This window comes from Antedon mediterranea, chromosome 7 (assembly GCF_964355755.1).
Source record: "Antedon mediterranea chromosome 7, ecAntMedi1.1, whole genome shotgun sequence".
In the NCBI taxonomy this organism is placed as follows: domain Eukaryota; kingdom Metazoa; phylum Echinodermata; class Crinoidea; order Comatulida; family Antedonidae; genus Antedon; species Antedon mediterranea.
Window position 1 is genome coordinate 9896428 of NC_092676.1, and position 25967 is coordinate 9922394.

At 32.4% G+C, this 25967-nt stretch overlaps 2 protein-coding genes and 1 long non-coding RNA gene across 5 annotated transcripts; 1 reads left to right on the top strand and 2 right to left on the bottom strand.

Moving 5' to 3' along the window:
* Positions 1-487: 487 nt before the first annotated feature.
* LOC140055742 (uncharacterized) lies at positions 488-5176 on the bottom strand. The gene is made up of 5 exons (XM_072101132.1): positions 4658-5176; positions 3951-4094; positions 3083-3301; positions 1136-1210; positions 488-790 (listed from the first exon to the last, which is right to left on the bottom strand). Exons 1-5 carry the CDS (start codon positions 5043-5045, stop codon positions 600-602), a joined length of 1017 nt encoding a protein of 338 aa, XP_071957233.1. The 5' UTR covers positions 5046-5176; the 3' UTR covers positions 488-599.
* A 131-nt stretch (positions 5177-5307) lies between these two features.
* Positions 5308-25046, bottom strand: LOC140055736 (fibroblast growth factor receptor 4-like). Of its 3 annotated transcripts, XM_072101122.1 has the most exons (15): positions 15129-15264; positions 14578-14696; positions 13166-13339; positions 12603-12711; positions 12229-12356; positions 10697-10765; positions 10011-10163; positions 9489-9654; positions 8893-8994; positions 8380-8558; positions 8061-8195; positions 7868-7979; positions 7549-7645; positions 7155-7251; positions 5308-5911 (listed from the first exon to the last, which is right to left on the bottom strand). In XM_072101122.1, the coding sequence occupies exons 2-15, from the start codon at positions 14671-14673 to the stop codon at positions 5792-5794; spliced, it is 1737 nt and encodes a 578-aa protein (XP_071957223.1). In that variant the 5' UTR covers positions 14674-14696; positions 15129-15264; the 3' UTR covers positions 5308-5791. The 3 variants fall into 3 exon arrangements, 1 of the variants encoding a protein (XP_071957223.1); XR_011846690.1 differs by lacking the exons at positions 5308-5911; positions 7155-7251; positions 7549-7645; ... (7 more) ...; positions 12229-12356; positions 12603-12711 and adding exons at positions 15892-16161; positions 16384-16570; positions 17350-17581; ... (5 more) ...; positions 23327-23429; positions 24953-25046 and having other exon boundaries at positions 13212-13339; positions 15129-15486; XR_011846689.1 differs by lacking the exons at positions 5308-5911; positions 7155-7251; positions 7549-7645; ... (7 more) ...; positions 12229-12356; positions 12603-12711 and adding exons at positions 15892-16161; positions 16384-16570; positions 17350-17581; ... (4 more) ...; positions 22090-22199; positions 23327-23493 and having other exon boundaries at positions 13212-13339; positions 15129-15486.
* On the top strand, positions 14179-18133 carry LOC140055751 (uncharacterized). Its single transcript, XR_011846695.1, has 3 exons — positions 14179-14209; positions 17406-17529; positions 18027-18133. It is a non-coding gene; the product is annotated as an uncharacterized lncRNA (long non-coding RNA).
* Positions 25047-25967: the final 921 nt, after the last annotated feature.

Here is a 25967-nt window from a genome sequence, read left to right on the forward strand (position 1 = left end):
TAAGTGAACTAAATATTAACCTGTTTTTTGATTCTCATTAATTTCTTTGACAATAAAGCGAATCCTAAATAATGACAATATAAATTATGTTGGTGATGTAAGTACATTGTGAGCATTGGTATTTTAAACTCTCTACTTATATCATGATCACAATTAGTCATCCATATTCTTCAAAATATCAACATCATTATCATCATCAGCAGCAGCAGCACAATTTTTCTTCTTTGAAATGACTATTACAATCACGTGATGATGAAGTTTCATAAATTTGTTTGTAGCCTATATTTGATCTTATTTACGTTTTGTTGGTGATCGCGTGATCATCATCATCATTATCATCATCACCATAAGCACCATATGCATTTTTTAATGGTAATATCATATGCATTTTATTACACATGATATTAACATTAAAATGACTATTAATATACTTGCTAGGCCTACGATTTATTAGTGCTATACACCAGAGATAAACATTCAAACTAAATTCAGAAATTAATACTTTATTGTTTTCGGAAATAGAAATATGAAACAAAATATATACAATTAAAGAGAATTTACTTTAGCAGTACTATGAAAAAAACCCAAATAATGTGTCATTAAATGGGCATTGGAAAAATCAAGAATCCAGAGAAAGTAGTGAATTTGTATGGATTGCTTGAAAGTTCACGCTCTCCGTGTAACACCATCCAGATTACGTCACCCTTACGTAATGTTAAGATGACACTATTGCCACTGGAATCATCGCTATCGTTAGGTCCATAGTCAATAGCACTAATAACATTTTCACCTGTAAGATAATTAAGCATAATGTTTTAGTCAAATACGGTATCGTAGTAGACTTAGATATGTGCTGCGTTGGTTACTGGACAATCACCACACGTTATTTAATAACTTCCATCGTTCCAAGTGGTATTTTGTCATCTATGGACCAGGGCGCATTATATTTATAGAAATCATGAATAATTCTTGAGATTCGTGAATACGATAAGGTTTAGGAAAAATTAAAAATACATTTTTATGACTGTAACTTTCTGCAATATTGGTTTTATCGTTATGTGAAAGGTTTTAGCCTTCCAAAAAATTGAATTGTTTTACCTAGGTTCAAAGGTCAAATGCTTAAATGTTACTTTACCGTTTTTCACAAGTTGAACATGTGGATAAGTCTGACGAGATGTTTTGGATACGTGGAAGGTAAAGAAATATGATCCTGTAACGAAACAATGCGCCATTACTAATTTAGAATAAAATCCAGGAAAGGAAAAGAAATAAATAGAAATGGAACTTTCAAACTATTTAAAACATAAAATATAAAACTGCATTTATAAATTTTGATTTGATTTGAATTGAATTTATTTGGAAAATCAACATAAAAAATACATACAAAGTGATAACATAAATTACGGACATTACAAATAATACATTTATAAAAGACTTTCCAGGATAGCCCAAAAAGCTTATCAGATTATTTCCATTGGGATCCTTTTACAATCTAAAATAAAAAATATAAACATTACAAAGTATAGCATTAAACACGTAAATATTACAAAAACAATAATATAAAAAACAAGTTAAATTAAAGACTATGATTGACTTATAAAGTTATTTGGTAGAACAGAAATGTGATTTAACATTTTTCTTAAAATTAAATTTGTTTTCTATTTGTTGAATGGAATGAGGTAGGTTATTCCATGCCTTTATGCCTGTATAATAAAACGTTTTAGATATTTGACTATCAGATTTAGGAACTGAAAAACCATTGACACTACTTCTAGTCATATAATCGTGGTTAGATGAAACTCTTTGAAACTTTTCAGTCAAATAAGGTACTGTTTTTCTATAAAAAATCTTATGAACATGATTAAGTTTGAGTTGGCAAATTCTATCCTCTAGACATAATTGACCGATTTGGTTCAGTTCGTCTTTACCAATATGTGCACGATTATTTTTATTTAATATAAACCTAGCAACTTTATTTTGACTGGTTTGGAGTCTTTGTTTAAGTTTTTTAGAAACACCGGAAAACCAGGAGCAACATGCATAGTCAAAGTGACAAGTAATCAGTGCCGAACATAGAATTTTACGAGAAAAGAAATTTAGACATGCAGAATGTCTATACAAAAATTTAAGTCTTGAATTAGTCTTACTAAGAACTTTTTGAACCATAGATTCTCCAGACAGGTCTTCATCAAGCAAACAACCAAGATATGAGATCATATTCTTCTTACATATCAACTTATTTTTAAACATAACAGCAAAATCATGAACATTCTTAAGTTTTCTTTTAGTACCAAACAATATTGATTCAGTTTTATCAGGATGTAATGATAGTTTGTTGTTTATAAGCCAGTTGTTACATGATTCCAGGTTTGAACTTAAATCATTAGCTATTTGTCTAATATCATTACCAGAAGACAACAATATTGTATCATCAGCATATAACATAATATTGCAATTTACACTAATTGGGATGTCATTCATGTAGCATATGAATAAAAGAGGTCCTAAAATGCTACCTTGCGGAACTCCGCTAGATATAGTACATGGTTGAGACTGAACGCCATTTACTGATGTAATTTGTTTGCGATCTTTCAAATATGATTCAAACCATAATAATGAATCTTTATCAATGCCCATATGAACCAGTTTTTGCAATAATATCTGATGGTTGACTGTATCAAAAGCCTTTTGTATGTCAAGGACCACCAAACCTGTAAAGTTACCTTTAGGTATTTCAGATCTTATATGATCGGTTAAATTAATTAAAGCAGTATCAGTAGAATAATTTCCTCTAAAACCTGATTGAAAATCATTAATTACATTGTTTTCATTGAGATAGTTATGTAATTGTACAAAAACAGCTTTTTCGATTATCTTAGATATTACTGGTAAGATGCTAATAGGTCCATAATTACTAACTTCCTGCCTATTGTTCTTTTTAAATAATGGTGTGACCTTAGCAAATTTCATATTGTTAAGAAAAACCTTTAACCTTTAACAATTAAATTGACAATGAACGTGAAATGAAAGACCATTTCGATTGTCACTCATCGATGAAAGAATGGTATACATTGTGCCATACCTGATACAGTAACGTTAAACACGCCTGTTTCCATATCGAAGTCGCCTCCTATATTTGAAAATTCATGTTCCCATATAATCACCATATCACCATCATTTGCTACTATATTATTATTTAGCGCCACTGAAAACGCACGATACTGTCTATTCACGGCATTTGTAGTGGTAAACGTCCCTGGTATTCCTTTAGGTCCTTGTGTTCCAGGTTTACCAGGAAAACCTGTAAAATATACCAGTGATAATGTTTAGCTTCATTAGGATACATAAACTACTAATTTATCATGATAATCAGGATGGATAAACCGATAGATTATCTAGACTATTATAATCGCTTGTTGTTGCTAAAATTACTTGCTTTAGAGGTCAGATCGAATTATTATTATTATTATTATTATTATTATTTATTTCCTTTATTGCATCAAGTAAGCAGTGATGAAGTTGACATAAATATAATAGTAAATATGTAAACACATAGTATAACACAGTCCAAACAAGTAATACTAAAATATATCATAGTCCACAAATCAGTCTTTCAATGGCCATCATAGTACATCCAGTAACACAAACCAATAGAGGTTCACAATTTGCTTATCATAACTCAGTTACTGAATTGATTATCTGAAACAATTGCTGGAACAGGGAATTGGTGTGTCATGTACCCGATTACAATGTTATCATAGGATATAGCAATAGAATTCTTTAACTGTATCAATCAGGTTACAAGCGACTTTGGTAGCTATTAGATTATGTTGAAATAAAATAAATAAAATGATGAATATATTGTGTATGTGTGTGTGTGTGAATGTATTTCTGTTTCACTATTGTAGAACACTTACTCTCTTAAACCTACATTCCTGCCTTACACATACCTATAGTACCATCTTCTCCTTGTGGTCCAACCGGTCCCCTGTCTCCAGGCTTCCCTTTTGGACCAGTAGGTCCTCTTGGACCAACATGTCCTTGCTCTCCACGATAACCTACCACACCTGGGAAGCCATCTAACCCCGATATTCCTGAAATGTAATACAATTAAATTAACTATTTGTTGCTTTTCTAATCAATAAATAATTAATATTAAAAAAGACACAGTTTAATATAGAAAAAAAACAAAATGAATGCAAAAGTTAATAGGCTGACAGATCAACAGAGCTCTTTTTTAATGAGATTTTCACGTAAAACGAACAAAGGGAATATTATACAAGGAGACACTTTGTTAGCTTCCGAAGATGTATTTATTTATTTAACATATTTATACAGGATTATACACAATCAAGTAACAAAACCTGTCGACAAAACGGATACAAATTAAAATACTTATACAATTAATAATAATAATAATAATTAAAAAAAAATATATATATATATACTGGAAGTTAATGGAAGATGTCTCCTTAGAAGGTATTGTATTATATTATTACTATATTACAACCTTTTACACCCTTGTCAATGTATATCAAATAATATCAAAACGTTTGTAGATATACACATTGTCAAACGTAAGGGTTGTATTAATATTCATAATTTTAGTTAGAGGCCCTATTTATTTTTACTTTATTTTATAATAAACAAAAATTACCACATCGTCCTTCAACACCGATCTCTCCTTTTGGGCCCTTAATTCCTGGTGGGCCCGGTGGTCCTGCTATTCCTTCATTCCCGTGATTACCATTATTACCAGGGTATCCAGAGGTTCCCAAAACCCCGGCGATTCCAGGTGCACCGGTTCGTCCTGGTAGCCCAGGAACACCAGGCGGACCTTGTACAGGCACGTAATAAAACTGTGATTGCTGACGATGTACCGAGTCGGACGTTGTTACATGACGCGGTATACGATTCTTTTGCAGACTATCTTCTACAACTTGGCTGGTATCCTTCAGCACAGCTTCACATTTTACGTTAGAAATTACTGAAATTGATATATAACCAGCTAATAAGAGCACGTTAAAGAGGCATCGTGGTATCATCCTGTCTCGCACCAAATCGTAAACTCTCGGCCTGTTTCAGCAAAACATTTAGAGCTTAAGTTTGGAAATAGATAGATCCTTTCCGATGATAATAATAGATATAATGACGACCTTCTCAGACAGTGAATAATCCGGTTTGCTTCCTTCGTTACGGTCTATCAAGTCTAGTGGAAGGAACAAACTCATATTGCTTCCGATATTTTAAGACAATAAGAATCCTGGCTCTACTTCATTTTAATATAGTTGTTCAACTTTTTATTTATACGTGAAACAACACTACAGAAATATTATTGAGTATAAAGTAATTTATATTTATTTAATACAAAAAAAAACACTGAACAAAAATAATATTAAAACTACAAAAATAAACCGTACTTTTACTTTTACTTATTACAGTTTATCCAATAAATAATGCTTTTAGTTTTGTCCAAATGTTGACAATATATTATGCGACATTAAATGGTCTATTCAAACATTTTTTAAACAAAAGGGGAACAATTACAATTATTATTAAAAATTTTTCAAGAAAATAATAACTGCTCAATCTATATAAACCGACCTCAGTAACTTATGATTCTTCTTTTCAATTGTATTAACATGCTATTCACTGAGTTCAAGTAAGGGTAAGCTAAAATTGAGTTATATAATGAATTTGTACGCCAGTCTTTCCACTTAATTGTCCACGTTGTTGTTAAAACAAACGGTATTCTCTTCCTCCTCCTTTCCCCTTAAAATGGATAAACTCATCATTGCATATCGACGTAATGGCCATTATCTATTTCAGGTATCGCATCAGAAGAGTCGGTACGATTCAAAACGAAGTGACCACTGTAACGACGCTTGTCAAATATGTCAAACTGAAGTACCTAAAATGTAAAAATATATACCATTATTCGTTATTGTCATTATAATAATGTAAACAACTACCGCGAATTAGTAAATAAAATGAGAACACATGAGAACTATTACCATCACTATAACCACCATCACCTTGATCACCATCACCACTATCAGCATCACCACCATCATCATCACTATCACCATCATCACCAATATCATTAGCACCATTACCATCATTACCATCACTATCATCACCACCATCCTTACCACCACTACAACCATCATCATTACCACCATCCTTACCCCCACCATTACCACCATACTCATTAACACCATTATCATCAACACCATCATTACCACCACCATTACCACCATCATCATTACCACCATTGCCATCAACACCATCATTACCACCATCATCATCACCACTATCATTACCATCATCTCTATTACTATCACCACCATCACCATTGTCATCACTACCACTATCACTATCACCATAGTCATCTTTTACCTACATGATATGATTATCATCGCCATAAGCGTCATAATCCATTATTTTTGCCATTGTTGTCATTATAAACTTATAATTGGTTGCCATAATTTTACAGTATTGTTGTCGTCATCAATTTGTTCATTGTTATCTTCGTTTTCATTAACATTTTCTTGGTCACATTATCATGACTACCATTGATTTTGAGTTAGGAGATAAACGTGTCGTCGTCCTCATTAACATTGTTTTCGTTACGAACCATCACTATCACCATCATCACCGCCATCATCATTACTACCACCATTACTATCACTATCATTAACACCATAACCACCATCATTACCACCACCATCACCACCACCATAACTACCACCATCATCATCATCCCCACCATCATTACCACCATAATCACCACCATCATTACCATCATCACCATCACTACCACCGTCATTATCATTACAATCACCACCATTGATTTTGAGGTGGAGTTAGGAAATAAACGTATCGCCGTCATCATTTACATTTTCTGCGTAACCATACTGCTCTTATAATAGTCAGCATTGCTTTTAAGTTAGAGTTTAGAGGGTAACTTTCATCTAATTTCTTCGCCATCATTGTCATCACAACCTTTGATTCGAGTTGGAGTTTAGCGTCATTATCATTTACATTTTAACTTCCAAGATTGTCATAACCACCAATTATTTTCAGTTTAGAGTTAGTCACTGTCCTGATCGTCATTTTTGTCGTCGTTGTCAACCACAAATACTTTAACCTACAATTGAGTTTGAGTTTGGGTTGAGTGTTTCAACAAGTTCACTAAACGTTGGTCGTTTTCCTGGAACCTCATGCCAACAACCCGTCATCACTTTGTATCTAATTCAAAATAAATAAATTGTCAAAGGTGCATTTTCCATATATTTACTGAACAAATAAGGATTTAAATAAAATATTTCAAAAGAATTCAGAGTGGGAACCCTTTGGCATAAATGTGAGGTGTTTCAAAGAGATGATGCAACGAAAACAAAAACTGTGAGGTGAAACAAATTACAAGAGAAACAAAGTCAACGAGATTAAAAATATTGAAAACTACAATGTTGAAAAGGGAAAACAGTTTTTGAACGTTAAAATAAAGATCAGAACAAGGCCTGTTTATTAAAAAGGATCACTAACAGATAGTCACTGCAATGGCTTGGTTTCTCGAGCCTCTTTCCTGCTTGTAACGCTGTCATCACTTGTCTGGCACTTAACTCTGCATATGGTCTTGCGCCTAAAATAAATGTATTAAATACATTTTAGTAAAAATACGTTTCTGGAATAGAAATATATTTTAAGGACGAGCGAGGCCTGCTTTGTGTGCAATTTGATGAAGGAATTATATAAATAGCATTAAAGCACTTCGGCTTCATTTTTAGAGGAATGTTTGGTTTTATCAGTTTAAGTTGGTAGTTGCCATTAAAAATGTAAAATGTTCTTGTATATAAAAACGTACCTAACGTAATAATCTCCCAGACTACAATCCCAAACGACCAGACGTCACTCATGGTTGTGTAAACATGCTCAAATAATGATTCGTGAGCCATCCATCGAACAGGTAGGCCATCCTAAAACAATTAAACAGTACTAATAATATTCAGACATTTTAACTATACTATTAAACAAGTATATAAACAATTAATACGTACAGCGTGAGAGAGACGATGTAATTGTTTCTTCAGCACATCACGTGACAGTCCAAAGTCAGATATTTTACAAAGTTTCTTTCCTTGTACGTCTTCTCCGACAAGAACATTGCGAGCGGCTAAATCACGATGAATAACCTATGTAGAAACCAATGATATTTCGTTAGTAGACCTATGACTTGTTGATTACAGTAATCCAGAGGGTCAACTGCTATCCACAGAGCAAAGGAGCGTGCCATTTAATCTTAGCAGATGTGTTCGCAACAAACAAATTATATTTATTCAGTTATTCTCTCCAAATGAATTGGAAATGTACTGTTACCTTATTAGCAGAAAGAAACGCCATTCCTTTTGCAATTCCATTTGCAAAATGTATGAGGTCATGTGGTGTTAAACCAGACGACAATGACAGTCCTTGGTCACTAACATAAGATTGCTGAGCTTGCAGAAAGCTCCTCAAATCTCCATGCTCGGCAAATTCGAAGATTAAATAAAATGGATCTACATTATATAATTAAGAAATATTCAGCTAAAAGTGTTAACATTTTGTTCTTGTTTATAAGCTCACATTATGCAAACAAGAATACATAATTCTTATTACTATTATGAAATGTTTTGCTTTAGCAGGTTAAAACTTCAATGAAAGCTTTGATTAATTTATCATAGTTGCCGTTTTTCTACTGTTTCATAATGATATGATACTGCCAATGGCAACTGAAAATCTTCAGCAAATAAGCAGTAGCACGCCCTCTATACCGTCACGCAAAACGGCACGTTATTTATTTTTAAAAAGAGTATCATACATGATTAAAAATCAATCAATGATTTATCTTACCTTCATGACTGCAAATACCTAAAAGTGTAACAAGATTGGGATGCGGTGATAGTTTACGAAGTGTGTGTAATTCATGAGAAAAATCAGTCTTTTTGTTCAAATCTGTAAAAGTATAAACATTAATTGACAATGTGTCTTTGTACTATTGCCATGCTTGGGTATGGTGTTTCTTTCACATAATGCAAAAAAGAGATTTTTAAAATTCGACATTTACCACCTTCATACAAAAGCCAATTCAGGCTTTGATTCACACGCATGATCAGTGTACATTTTAGGTATTCTTGACTTTACGTTAACTCAAAACCTGTATTTTTTTATTTGTGTGCAACGTAAAGGGAATCTAGCTTGTTTGGAAATGTGTTTTAATATCAATACTAATTTTGCTAATCAATTTTAGTACTTGTTTTTAAATCGTTCTAAAAGTTTAAAAATTCATGTCTTGTACAATTACTGTACAATATACAATAAGAATACAAAGTTATCATTTAGTTCCATTTCATCATTTTATGTTAAATATTTTGCGTGTATGTGTGTGTATGCCGACGATGTAAAATGTGTATTTCCAAACAAATTGATTGATTGTATCCTATCTTTACCTTTTAAACTTTTAACAGCTACCACGCTCCATTGCTTTTGCCCTCGGATGTTATACGCACGTGCTTTCATTACATTGCTAAATTTGCCTTCACCGATTTTGTCACCAATCTCAAGATTTTCTCGAGCAAATTCAATCGAGTCCTCGATAGGTAGCTCGTAATTGATCTGAAATTATTAATCGATATCTAACAATATAACTCAATAAAAATCAATATTTAAGCTACTATTGTATTACACGCAACATATGGCAGTTAATTGATTCAATATGATCAAATGTGTTTCCCTTTACTAATGTAATTTGTTATTTATTGTGTGTTTATTCAACACACAATATAATCCTCAACAATTACATATTTTAATATGTAATTGTAGTAAATTCATAATTAAAATTATGAATTTACTACCTTTTGCTGATGAAATTTTTTGATATAATGTTTTCCAATATTTAAGCTCAACATAGAATAAAATAAGTAAGTATAAAATATATTTTTGTCAACATATCGAAAGTTATACAAACATACGTTATCGGCGCCTCCAACTGCGCCTTTCTCGAAATTTAATTCGCTTTCAAAATTTACACGGTTCACTGCTTTTCTATTATCGTAAGAATTCAAGCGTACTCGTTGAATATGGTTATCGTAAATGACATTTGAATTCTTTTCAGTTGGTGTACACTGGAGAGTAAAAATGAATCATAAATTAGTTATAATAGTTTGGTGATTGTGATTGATTGTGATTTGATGATAGTACATGTGAAGAAGATGTTACACCACCACTGGATGGAAAGGATATTGCAAAGAATGATGGCGATGATGATGATGATGATGATGATTATAATAATGATGAAGATTATAATAATGATGACGACGAAGAATATGATGATCATCATAACTATTTATTAATATTATTTCTTTTGTTGTAAAAAACAGCATAGTAATATAACTGCATACTTGTAACTGATAGTATTGTAGCTAATGCCTCAATTTTAAGTAAGAAAAGATTTTTACATTGCATAAACCTATATTTATACATCTTTTTAAGCATGAAATTACATTTTACATTTCATCTATAGTATTGGAATAATCTTTCAATACACACATTGTGACAATCAAATATCCAAATTATACCACAGAAAATTAAAGGCAATGCACAATGGGGATAGTCTTCAACTAATGTATTGTAAGCATAAGATGAGAAGAAAGCTTACGTTTTCATTATTCATTGCTGGAGCTTCTGAATAAGGTATCGAGTAGATGTTATCAAATTCCTCATCACTCTGGAAATAAAAAAAACGGATATCGATTGTTATTTAATACACCTCTATTCTGGCAACATTAAGGAGGAAACATTTTAATTCGAAACGAATGTGGGGAAATATAAGTTTTAATAATATAACAGCAAATTCGTATTTAAAAGGCACCTCATTAATGGTGTACCCTTTAAGAGTTCTACTGTGTTTAGATATAACACATATGTGCTAACTTACTAATATGAATTGCTTGCGAGCTATAGAGCTTCATTGACTCTTTAGAAGCCCCAGACGTTTTACTAATATGAATTGCTTGCGAGCTATAGAGCTTCATTGACTCTTTAGAAGCCCCAGACGTTTTACTAATATGAATTGCTTGCGAGCTATAGAGCTTCATTGACTCTTTAGAAGCCCCAGACGTTTTACTAATATGAAGTGCTTGCGAGCTATAGAGCTTCATTGACTCTTTAGAAGCCCCAGACGTTTTACTAATATGAATTGCTTGCAAGCTATAGAGCTTCATTGACTCTTTAGAAGCCCCAGACGTTTTACTAATATGAATTGCTTGCGAGCTATAGAGCTTCATTGACTCTTTAGAAGCCCCAGACGTTTTACTAATATGAATTGCTTGCGAGCTATAGAGCTTCATTGACTCTTTAGAAGCCCCAGACGTTTAGAAGCCCCACACGTTTAGAAGCCCCACACGTTTACAAGCCCCAGACGTTTTTTGTCGAACAAATAAAAGAATAAATGATAAAATATATATGATGTAATATAAACTATTATGCCGTCAAATATTCTCGAGTACAAAATAACGACGGTTTTAAATGATTCATTCGTACTTTATTCACAACAGCGATGACCTGTTAAGAATGCACACGTACCAGCATTGTAATAGGTACGTCTACGTGTTAAGAATGCACACGTACCAGCATTGTAATAGGTACATCTACGTAGTAAACGGTATTTTTTGTTACTTGTATAAACAATTTCCTCTACTTTCAATGTAGAATAAAATAAATTCACAGTTAATCAACCAGTGTAAAAAAAACATAAGTGATAAAAGAGTATAAGTGACAAAATATCAATGTAAAACGGACGTTTTCGTCCAGCTCAGCCTTGACTTCATCAGTTCATATACATGCCGTTAGTTACAAGCATACATTCGTCTCCAGCCACTACGTGGTTTTGCAGCATGGTCTATGCGTTCAGAGTCGTTAGTAGTGGATCATAATGAGAGAGTTGGTGCGCAACTTCGTCCCTGTCAATCATATCTTATCTACAAAACCACGTAGTGGCTGCACAGAGGAGTCTACTCATAACCTAATGGCATATCTGATGAAGTCTAGATGTTAGTTGGCGTCTTGGAAAAAAAATTTACACTGGTATTTGTTACTGCCATACGCTACGCAAACTCTTTTTACTAAAGTAACTAATCACAATCACGGTTGCATCAAACCGTTTTTGTTGTAGGGCCAAACAGTACTTACTCGTTTTTCTCTGTTTCTTCGACAAATAACCCAGATTACGATCATTATTAGTATGAGTAAACCTGCACCGATCGAACCACCGATAGGTCCTGCTAGCGAAGTTTCACTTGAAGTTGCACCAATAGCACCTGGGAACACATTACAATGTAAACGCATAACAGAAATTCTCAAATTTAACTGGTTTATGAATTATAAATTCAAGGTAAATAATCGGGTTTGATAAAATAATTAAGTGGAGACGTTACTATGACGTGTGGGAGGAAGTGAAACCTCTGATAATAGGTATTTAGTGCTCGCAAATACTTACATATTTCAATTAATATCATAAATACTCATTTGTTTAATATAATGTAAACATTCTATTTTGACCTTACTTGTGCTTTCTTGAGATTTACCGGTTACTATCTTTACTGGTAATGACGTCTTTGAAGCTGGTGATGACATTGTAGCAACGGGGTCTACGGCAGATGCTTTTATCAGGAACTACAAAACAAATAAAATATTTGTTATGATTATTCTCAGATTTTATTATTTTAAAGCATTAAGACGAGAATTAAAGTATTTCTAATTATACAGTAAAAATGAGATAAGTTAATTTTCATAGAATTAATCTTATACAAGAATGTCACTTAGTGACAATATAAATAAATGCGCCTGGGACCTGAAATACTTTTCAAAATGCAAAAAGTTACATGGACATGTTACATAAAATTATTTTTTGAATAATTTATTTTTTGTTGAAAATCAGTAGGCACTGTTTTGGGGTCTGTCATCAAAGCAAATTTCTTATTGGACTAATAAAGATTCTTTTTTTGTATTTACCGATTTAAAGAAAACCCAAACCGAAAGTTGAAATTATCGTGAACGTATCTTAAAGCATGTTTCCAAGTATTTTGTTTATTAACTGGATTTTATAGTATACAGTCATTTAGTTTACCTTAACTTTAGCTGTACTTATAAGCTGGGCTTCATTTGATACAGAAATCTCTACAGTGTATTTCTGGTCTTCGTCCGACTGAATTTGGCTAAAATCCAATGATAATTCGTAGACTAATGCCTTGTAATCGTACGTTTCACCGGCTACACATTTTGACGGCATCATGGCGCAGTACTAAAAAAACGATTAATATTCTGGTTTGTTTAGAATAAAATGTGTGTGTTTTTTGTGCTTTATTTAGAAGTATTCGACATCTCATTCATTTTAAGAAATCGGTCATGTTTTTACTCTAATCTGACGTATTAGCCTACTACTCAGTACAGAGGACATCGTGATCACCTATTTTCGAATAAAAATGTTCTTAGCTTAGCTCATATTGGTTCCAACCTATTGTACTTCGTAGTAGTTTTACATTCTTAAGTTTGGTGGTCAGAGGTCAGAGAATTTTTCATCAGCAATTTGTTTAAACATTGATGTACTGGATATCAGTAATATTAGTAATGGTAGAACATCGGACCATTCTTCATTACTATTATAAATTAGCATCATACGAAAATATTGTTATACTTTATTTACTAAACAGACGTGACCACCTTTTTTAAATGTGCGATAAGTACACAAACAAGAAGAAATACTAAACTAAGGTGAATAAAAAATAAGGTAAAACACAAACAACATTATTATAACTAACCAAATTGATTTATAAGCCCTATCTGCAAAATATTTTTAATCAACTTTAAGGCATGATTTTATGACATGAAAAAACACAGCTAGTTTTCAATCACGTTATTGAAACTCTAAACTGCTAAAAACGTAAACAGTACAAGGATAAATAATGTTTGTTTGTATTTTAACACTTGTTATTATCTTGAAATCTACAGAAAGTCTATTGAATTGTAGAAACCAAGGATAACAAATAGCAATGAGGAAGTTAAACGTATTGCCTTTCTGTTTTATGAAAGCATATTTCATGCTTCGTCGAATACATTGACATAAATTATATTTGGTTTGGGGCAGTGTTGAAAGGTTAGAAGTTCGACTAAGGTTAGTCTGTGAGAACAAAATAAGCTTAGTACTAAATTTTGACTTCTATTAATATTCCACACCATCATCTGATAATAAAACACCACAGAGATAATTCTAATATCAGATCAGTTTAATATTTAACACGCTATTTAAGGTTAGAAGTTTGATCCTAAACAGTAATGTTGGCCAAAATATTCTCATCTACATTTATTAGGCCTATACATTTTGTTTGGACATATTCTATCTATTTTAGCTGCATTTAGGCTTGTATAGATTAGGATAAGCGTAACACTAGATTATTAACTCCATTAACATGTTACACTCCTCTACATATTAAAATAAAGATATTGTTATATTATTAATTATCAAATCATATTGTAACATACCTCTTCTACGCGTATAACTTCCTTATCGATTTCTATCGGATCTGGTGAAAGTATATGGTAGGTGACCAGTCTCCTCATTAATTTATCTACTTTCATCTTCTTGTACTGACACCTGGACACTAATTAGTGATAATGATAAGTGAAATGAATAATAAATATATCATCAATGTTAGCGATCGATATCTTTTCTCATATTATTTTTCCTCCATTGATTAAATAAGGGTCCTGATAAATGTCTGGTTGATTTTAGCCTATTCACTTAGTACAGCATTGTTTAGCCCAGGGCTCCATATCCTTAATATTGATCACCACTAAAGTCGAATAGTCAACAAACAAGTAAAACTCTTTTGTATATAATATGACTGGCTATTGAAGGTATTCATTAATATAAATACCATTACTAGCCTACATAAAATGTTAATCACAATAGTGTAATCCTAGCACACGAAAACGTCAGTAACATATCTGTAGGCCTAAATTTAGATGACTTAACATTACATATTTTGTAAATAAGGAGTCATTTTAAGGTGGTCAATTTCACTACTTCTTACCTTAAAGAGTCATCGTAATTAACTTCAGTGAAAGTTTCACTAGATGTTTCAAATGTTCTTCCATTCTGACTTACTGTAAGATTCGTTATAACAGGTGCTGTTGATTCAGTCTTTATCGATGCACTATCTTCAACAGTCCTTCCAAATACATCCCAAGCAGTCACCACAAAATGGAACACATCTCCACTTCGAACGTTGGTGTAGGTAAAGGTATACCTTGTGTTTAGCTGAGAGTTAACTGTTTCGCTGCTGACTATGATATCATCACGTATAACGGTCGTACTGACTTCGAACTCCACAATTCCATTCACATTGTCAATAGGTAAACGTCCTCTGGTTCCATTAACTTGATCATATTCTATAAATAATATAAATTATGCTCTATATTGAACAAAGCCAACACATTTTAAAAATCAGCAAAATATTACAGAGATAATATCCATTATTATATATATATATATATAAACACAAGAGGCAAAGAACATTAATTCTAAACCGCCCGGTGATATATAATATGTATAAGGAAATTGATTACAGATACTTTATGTAAAAAAGAAACATGAAGATAGATTAAAATGTCGGTAACGATTTAATCGTCAAGAAACTTCCAGGATTTCAACTTTTGTCTCAGTGTAATTATCTATCTATACACAATTTTTTAATTAACCCAAAAATTGGAAAGGCTGGAAGTGTGTTGCAATAGAGAATATATAAGAATCAGAATTTAATCCTGGAGGGTGCCATTTCAAATAAAATACCTTACCTTCGTCAACATATAGATATTCATCTATCTCATTTAGTAGCGAGTTTTCGTGCACAAATCTGCTCCAGAAGTGACCACTCCAATCTAAATCAACTGAAACATCTCCAACGCTTCTTAGCCATTCCAGAACTTCGCCATTTTCCGACACAAATCTTATCGAAGTTTCTGGTTTTACTTCTGGAGGGTTTGTGTCGTCAAATAAAATAAATCTCCTCGCCAATCTGACGTTCATAGCTTTGTCTTGTACTTCTAAAATTATTGAATACAAACCTGTAAAAAATACAGTACAGTTAGAAACAAACCAACTGAAACCCAATACTAGAGTACAAAGAAAGCATTTACTAAAATTGCAAAATGTGTACTTCAGTGCAAGTATGCATGTGTGTATTGAATGTTATTTCATTTCCATTTTTTATTTTACTTATGAACGAAAAATAACAGGACCATCATTTCGACTTTCTATGAAGAGCTACGTGTACCATATTATTTTACCTGGGGATGGCAATTGTAGGCCTACTTCTGTTGAATCATAGTATAGTAACTTAATTTCGTATTCCCGTTGTGTTTCTTTCAATAGAGCCGTGTTTTGTTGTAGTTCTAGTCTATATACTGTTAGAGTATATTCTTCAATTCCAGCAAAATCATCGATCCAGTTTGACCACTGCGCGGAAACAGTTTTCTAAAAGAAAAAAAATCCAAACAATTGTTAACTTGTTGATTAAATTATACCGTGGATTCTGATTTCTGCATCAGTAAATATTATCATTGCCGCAATATCAACACATCAGTTATTGTTTTGTTTGTTTTTCTGCACACACAAACAAAATCACAGAATAATATAACACTAAACTTAATTTACAGTAAAAGTGCAACAGGAGTGCAAATTGGGACTAACATTAGGTTAGGTTAGGTTTGAACGAAAAAAAATTAGGAAGAGGTTGTTATGAAGTACTTAGTACATTCCATAATTTCAGACCATTGTACACATTCTTTCAGATTCTTTTTATATTAGGAAAAAAGGCCAAAGTGTCACTGTATTCTGTAACTAAGTGATAAATAAATGCTCATTTACATCGTCAGAGGAATCAAAATAGATTAGATATATTGTGTCCTTTTTACAAATTTATTTGTTGAATATATGTCATTTTGATGTTCCATAATAGTTAGTTACTTTGACCAAAATTGGATTTTAAACAAAGTATTTACATAAAAAAACTTTAAAACCTAAAATAGTCAATTTGACTGCCAGATAATGGGTTTGGGGTTAATTTATTTGTCTTTTGATAAGTGAAAATGGGGTTTTTCGTGATTCTTTTCTGCGGAAGTTTTTATTAAAATTAAAATTGGCCTATTCAAAATCTGATTTTATTAATCTTCATTTTTCAAGTTTTGGGGGGACAATACATCTTTAATGTACACATTTTAGTGAAGATGCCAAAACCAAGAAAGCAGTTTTACCATAGTTGTAACATCCTTGCCAATATCTAACATAGTTCTCTGACAATTAAACGCAGTACAATGGTATGGTTTATCAATGTCAAACGTAAACTCAACATATTCGACTACGCTACTACCAGCAGATGGTCGAAAATAGTCCGTCCTGTAGGTTTCACGGGTGACATCACCAGCAACGTCCAGGTTTGTAATTACACGATTGCCACCAGTTATTATTCTTATTAAACCTCTGATACTAAAATTTTAAGAAAAAAAGAAAATGTATTACCTTTCAATGATTCCCTAAAGATACTGATTTAATTGACAAACATACTGACTTACAAGTGAGTGATGGTGCCAGCCCAACTCTCCGTTATTGGGACGACCCCTCAGGATGTAAATCTCCTTTCATGAATATAAAGGGTTTTGCCTGGAACTATACACAGTATTATTTATGTGGTATCGAAATAAATCAAATCAAACAAAACATGCAGAGAGAATATGGTTACGTAATTCATATCGGTATAAACGTTGTAAACTATAATTGCTCGTTAACCGTTGATGCAGGTGGGATCAATGTATGATGTAGGCCTACTTTATTAAAGTGTATGAATGAGGTATGTTCATATATATATATAACTAACCTGTCACCCGTCTTAATGTTATGATCGTCTAAAGACAAATGGATTGTTTCTTCACAGTTGTGTACACGTGCTGGGTAATCTCTTGATACAGAAGAAATACAAGTAGGAAATGCGATGGGGTTGACAGAAGAGCCATCTGTAAAAGTAAAACAATAGTAATGCCATCTATACAATGTAATTACGTACTAAAATGATTTTACCAACCACATTTGATGTGCGATACATAGCACTGTGATGGTTAGAAAGTGTATTTAAAGATGTATTTCCAAAGAAAATTTCTGTTATTTTCAGTTTTAATGATGGACAAATAAAGATACTATGACTATGACTATTGTCCCCTAAAAATGAAGATAAATAAAATCAGACTTTGAAAAGGCCTTTTTGTAGTTTATTCGCTTTGGTAAAAAATAAAACACACAAAAAAATGTTTTAACTTATAAAAAGACAAATAAACAGTTAAATTCAACTAAAAACCCATTAGGTGGCAGCCAATTTGACTATTTTCCCTTTAAAATACAGTTTTCCAGGTAAATACTTTTATTTTCGATCCAATTGTTGGTCAAATGAATAACTATTATGTGCCATTAAATTGGCATCTTCAACAAACATTATTGTTCTCAAGTGGACAATATAAAGCTTTAAATAATCATATTATAGTATGGTATAGTACTGGTATATTTACGTTGAAAACTTGGTATCCGGGTTCATTGCTATGGTTGTTTTGTACTCGTTGTAGTGAGAACACTAAAAGGCATATTATACCACTATTCAATAGACATTGTTCTCTTAAGTTGTATAACTATGGGCTATACGTTCATACATTTGTGCAATTTAATAAACTGTGTCGAATGGGGAGAAATTATGCGAATATATCTCTCTTTCGTTGAGTTCATGTCTACAATTTATTTTTTATCCGGTTTATATTCAAAATCCGGTAATTGTGCTTTGATTTTACATGCCAGATGCTTCGACACCTATCGTTTTGTAAATCTACTGAACGTATGTATGATATATTAAAACATGTAACATAATATTACTATTCCAATTTTGATACGATTTATTATGGACATAATAATGATGAGTTATTAAACAAGAAATATTTATTACAAAAAACGCCGCTCGACATTTTAAAATTAATCATTGTTCTTTTGATTAATTTATGATTAATTACTAAAAAGATGTCCTTTAATCGCAAAGATACATACAAATCACAGATAGTTCTTTAATTATGAATCACATGCCCATTTTTTCACTAGTTAATTGTATACACAGCATTTGAAAGAAGACATGTGTACCTTTCCAACAATGTATTAATTGCCAACAAATATTAATCTACTAATTCAAAAATGGCATTTAAAAATGGTCAATTTTGAACTTTAATGTGCTGTACCCTGTTTGTCTGTGACCTCAACCTGAACTTTATGCATGCAACTGAATACCCTCTAGAGACAACGTGACTACTTAAAGTTGGCACAAGTGGAAATTCTGTTGATTGGCGTCAACCAATCAAAGGGCAAGAATCCAAAATAGTTCAACCGTGAGCACTCATAGACTCTTTTCCCTGACGTTTTTTGGGTGCAGCAGCTGGGACCTATAAATTATAGTGGTGGAGTTTCCATTTTCGCATTTATGTCAGTCTCTCAGTACTAAAACTGCTGCTTGCTTTATATCTGCGTCATCTCTTGTGACGTAGCGGGCTAGAGCAGCAGCGTGAAAAATATCTGTAACAAGGATGTATTGCCATTTTAATAATAGCACAACTCTTAGTCCAATATTTTTATATTCAAATACAAATTACCTTCATAGATGGTGATCTGTGCCTCCACTGAGGCAATGCCGAAAGACCAACGAGATACATACGGAGGTAAATCCACAATGGGTCTTTCTGCTTCACTTCTCCATGAGATGGTGAAGCGGTCTGCAAAATCATTTGTGTATGTCCTGATACGTAAATTATGATTTGACGTAGAAATGTTACGTTCTCCATCTGATAAGGTGCCAATGTAATCGTACACTTCCGGTCGTAAAGAGCTTACTGTAGATCACAAAAAAAGTTACATTCATGTTTTAAAAAACGTACATTTACAACGCTAATTATTATTTTGTAAATTTGTTGGGACCATTACTTTATTTTGAAATAGAGATATATCATTTAAAAATTTTAAATAAATTGTTTGTGAGCTTAAAACGATGAGATTCAGTCATTGATAGTTGTATATGGAGCGACAATTATGATTGTACTTAACCGCCGATTCCTTTTTCGCATGTTTCACAATTTTAAGAGCACTAATTTAGAAATGTGTTTAATAAAAAAGGATTATTGATTACTTTAGTTAAAACAATATAGTAGTAATAGTAGTATTTAGCATCTTACAGTAGGTCGTACTCTGCGAAATGTTAGATTCGTCTAATGGACAGGCTTTATTAGGATCTTTCTAAACTCACCTAAGCAAGTTGTATCTGTAAATCCTTCATGGCATTGACATGATTCTAGACCATTATTGCATGTTCCTGGAAAGCAAGCCCTTGAATCTCGCCAAGAGCATTGTTCTGTAAAGAACATAGTTTATCACATTTTATATAAAACAACCTTTTTGCAACAAATTACTACGTACTTTTACTGCAACCATCACAGCAGCAGAGCAGTTATAGGCCTAAGCATAATATTGTCATCATTAATTAAAGCATGATTGTATTTAATACGTCAAAAAACACATGATGATGTTGCGGCTTGCGTACAGGCGTTGTCTCCCTAGTGACAGCGTGTTATTTAGCGAGAGAATGTTGTATAATAGAATTATGTTTAAGGTTAAGATACACACAACGTCACCTGTGACATTATTCCTATAATAAAGGCAGCAGCATGTGATATTGAACAAATTATAGACACAGTTTAAGTGTCGCGAATCGGCTAACAAAATCCGAAAAGTGTGGAGTCGGTCATAAACGGTTTTTCCCTTGTCGAGCAAAATTACCATAATTTACAGTAGTGCCCGATATAAAGTTAGCTCTGTCAGCGTTTATTTCGAACTCACCAATGCAAGTCTTTCCATCTGGACTTGGTAGAAACGCTGCACCATCAGCCCCATAGTTACCTTCACATTTTAGACACACATGATCATATGCATTTGTGCAATTTGTAGCTTCACAATTATCGATTGAAGAACATTCTTAAACAGTCATAAAACATATCGATAATAATGATAGATATACAATACTTTAAAAGTACAATATCATGATAATCTTTATTTCAGCACAAGTGCCATCCAAGAAAAGCCCACAAAATTTATTCTGAGCATCATGTTTGTTTATGGTTTCATGTGATTTTTTAAAAGTACGGCTGAGAAAAGGTCAGATTTGGGTTTAAGATCAATTTACTCAGATTAACATGAAATTCATGTTCATTCCAATGGGATTACAATAGGACATTATAGTAGGGTCTAGCAATTGTCAAGTACAATAACAGCAATTAATTAATCATTAAACATATATATTTCTTTCGTTTAGTTTAAAAAAACCACTTCATTTAATGACATTATTTATTTTATTTCAATTTTTTATCAATCTGATCCATCCAGCCGAAGCTAATCATTAGGGTTCCTCAGAACAATACACAAAAATAAATAAAATATTTTAGGCTTAAAATAGAAAGATTTTAAATAAAAATGTGATTTAAATTAATTGGCGATCTGAGAGTATGTTTTTTGGGAAAATATGAGTAATAAGAGTAATATGAAGTATGTCGGATATCGAAAAGAAGAGAATAGCATAGAGTTCTCAGTATGTTCTGTGGGTATGTGATAAGTCAATGATGCACATTGTATCTTTATAATATAGGAATACTATAAACAGATGTTATTCAAATGAGCTTAATATATGAACCATCATATTACATGACGATTAAAGTTATGTCAATCATCAATATTTAATACTTCTATATCTTCAATTTTCCCATTGTTACGTCCTTTTCGTTATTTTCTAACATTTTACACCATTCACTCCATATTTTCACATTATGATCAACGTAATTTATTCAGTAACATTTTGTAAATTCAACATATAGAATTTTTCTTTATTATACATATTACTCTTAACATTATCTTTATAAACCTGACATTACCTTGACAGATTGGAGGATGGAATCCAGTTGTACATACACACATTCCGTTGATACAAACTCCTCCGTTGGAACACACAGCTTGTCCACATTGTTCACCGTTAATTACATACCTTTGTGTCAACATACAAATATAACAAGGATGAACAAGCTAAATTACGTTATATCTTATAAGATTCTTACAATACCAATATACTTCCATTTCATTAATTTATAGTCCCCAAGAACTGTCGACATCATATAATATGCTATTTCTCTTACCATGTACATCTCTCCATCTGTCCGCTTCGTGATTTTATTATTTCAAACTGTTTTCTTCTACCTTATAACATGACCTTACCTCTGAACTAACTTTCGGATGGAAATCTCTTTACGCAAATGGCACAAACCTTAGGTAACATACAACTGTCAGTAGATGACTGAGTAACTGACTATTGCAAGTTATCTGGAAACGAGTCTGGCTGTACATTTCGTACATACACGATATATCTGTCAGAAGGTTACGATGGTCAATTATATTAATATTCTTCTTCTCAAGATTCCTTGTCTAGGGATTTTTTTACACAGCACATAGGCCAGCGCCCGAAGTACATTATATATTATTTACAAAAATTAGATGCAAAATAAATTATTTTCTTTTTGTAAATGCACACAGTAATACGATAATTTTGTCGAAAACCCGCCTGTTCTTGACAGATAAATTGTTCTTCGGCACACTTACACATTCTGTTTTATTAATGATATTCAAATGTATATTCTGACAGCTTCAGAATCGGGTGTAAAAATACACGTGGCACTGTCGAATTTTACATTTGGCTTTTACGAACTGCAATGAAAGCTGTTACTGTTTATTACTATAGGTAGTTTTAACAGTCTCCCCTTTGAGTTGAGAAAATGTATAACAAATACTATTGTTCAGTTACATTTCTCTATTTTGAAGAAGTATTAATACAAAACCAGACAAAACAAATGTTATGACAACCATTCACCCATAATGACAGCAGCAATGCGTAATGGGTCTTTGTGTGAAGTTGGCTACTTAGTTCCTAGTTCCTTATACAAATTGAATTAAAGGGAAATTTACAACTTTAAAAAAAATATATATAATCATAATTAATGCGATATTCGTAAAGTGACTCTTACATAGCTGGACCTATATGAACATAGTGACTGAATTTGCAAACTAAATTAAGATTTATTTATAGACATAGTACTGTAATAACGAAAAATGTATTCCTACCTTGTTATAAACAACGACAATGTAAGCAGTTTTTGAAACATTCTGGGAAAATTAAAGAAAGATTAGATTTCACTTCTAGTCAACCCCAAACATTGGCATATACCTGGAAAAGAAAACTAATAGTTGTGTAACATGATATAACCAACGTCGTCATCCTGAAGCCATTCAATAAGTACACCGTTTAAAGAATACTTATTTAAGTACGGTAGTCGGTTCGTTTCATTTCACTGGATACATTAAAGCACACTATACACAAATATAATAACAATTACTCGACCGTGTTATTATTACTACAACAGTATTATTACTTCCCTCGTTTTATTTATCACTTTTACCTAGCCAGTAACCATGCGGTGTACAATAGAGCTAATTTAAACTAGATTTGAATTCGTCACTTCGAAGAGTTAGTTATCCGCAGGACAAACGCAACGTCAAAGTACGTTAGAAAATGTGCATAGAACATGATTATGGCATTATGACGTAAAGAAAACAGTATGTAATTTTCACATAGGCGCAATATTGGTCATATCAAAAAAACTATCAAAAACTATCAAATATAGCAACAGCTATGCAGCAGTTATAGGTAGCAGCTATATATAGCAGTTGATATATACATTGGCAGCATTTGATACTACATTTACCTATTTTGATACATACATTTCCAGCATTTGATAGTTGCTATATTTGATATTAATTATGCTTTATAGCTGCTATTTTGATTGTTGCAATATTTGATATCAATTTCTCTTCATAGCAGTCTGCTATAGCAGCAATATCTGATAGTTGCTATATTTGATATTAATTGCTTTTATAGTTGTTATATTTGATAGTTGCTATATTGGATATTAATATTAATTATGCTTTATAACAGTCTGTATTTAGACCAATATAGCAGCTATATTTGATAGTTGCTATATTTGATATTTATTTCGCTTCATAGCAGTTATAGCAGCTATATTTGATAGTTGCTATATTTGATATTTATTTCGCTTCATAGCAGTCTGCTATAGCAGCAATATGCTTTATAGCAGTCTGTATTTAGACCAATATAGCTGCTATATTTGATAGTTGCTATATTTGATATTAATTATGCTTTATAGCTGCTATATTTGATAGTTGCTATATTTGATATTAATTATGCTTTATAGCTGCTATATTTGATAGTTGCTATATTTGATATTAATTTTCCTTCATAGCAGTCTGTATTTAGACAGGTGTAGCTGCTACATTTTGATAGTTGCTATATCAAATATAGCTGCTATAGCAGTCTACAAATACAGACTTTGGTTCAGGTATTGCTATCTATCTTTTATACAAAGCAAAATTAATATCAAATACATCAACTATCAAATCAATTTTAAGTAAAGAGGCCCTATCAAAATAGGAAACATATTTAAAGAAAATTTAAAAACTTCCAACAATACAATAAACAAGTAAAGAAAATACTCAGCATAACACAAAAAAGCAAAAGAAGCAACCACATAGCTTGGCAAATTCACAACATATCAAAAAAGTCTCTATATCTAAACCACTAGTATATCATGATTGAAAATGTTCATCTGGTTTGTAGGTATAAGTATATTGAAATTATTCTTTTTTCTAAACCAATAATTAGTAAAAACTTACCTTGACAGTTTCGCTGTCCTGATCGGACAGCTTCTTCAGAAATAATGACGATCTATCATCAAACAGACTGACCTCTAGAGGGCCTATTCTGTTTAATGACAGGGTCATACACGTGACTGAGTTGGTGGGTGTTGTTGTTGTTTTGGCACAAGGTTAAAAGAACAAAGAAAAGAAACAGAAAAGATAACCCAACAGAGAAAGAACTTCACTCGTCAATCACATAGAAAATAAAAAAATGAACTGAGTAAATCAGCTATAGCAGATCATGCCGTCAAGTTAAATCACATAATAGACTGGACACAACCTAAAATCATCGACAGAGAACCAGATACAAACAACCGACGCATCAGAGAAGCCATCTGGATCCGCAGACGAGGAAACCAAATCATCAACAGAGACGAGGGCACCCACCAACTCAGTCACGTGTATGACCCTGTCATTAAACAGAATAGGCCCTCTAGAGGTCAGTCTGTTTGATGATAGATCGTCATTATTTCTGAAGAATCTGTCCGATCAGGACAGCGAAACTGTCAAGGTTAGTTTTTACTAATTATTGGTTTGGAAAAAACAATAATTTCAATACACTAGTATATCAGTCTCAATCATTGATATGACCAATATTGCGCCTTCCTCGTAATTTTGACATGTACAAAGTTAAACTGTCATGTTAACTTTGAAATGTATAATGTCGCCCTCTATTTCATGTTTGGTGAGCAAGAGGTGACTTTTCTCCTAGTAAGGTCAGATTGCCATAGTAACGGGCAGACTTGCTCAGAGTTGTGCTTTGGGATAGTTCATAGCCTAGATAAATACACTGATAGTTAAAAATATGTACTGTAATCTATAGGTTCTGGTGAAGAAACAGATGTAAGTTTATGATGCTTTATATTTAGATAATATAATCTTTTGTATCATTTAACTGTAGCCTACTAGATAATTACAAATTACTGACTCAATTATACTATAATCTAGGCCTAGGCCTACTGTTAAATTGAAGTACTAATGGTAATACAGT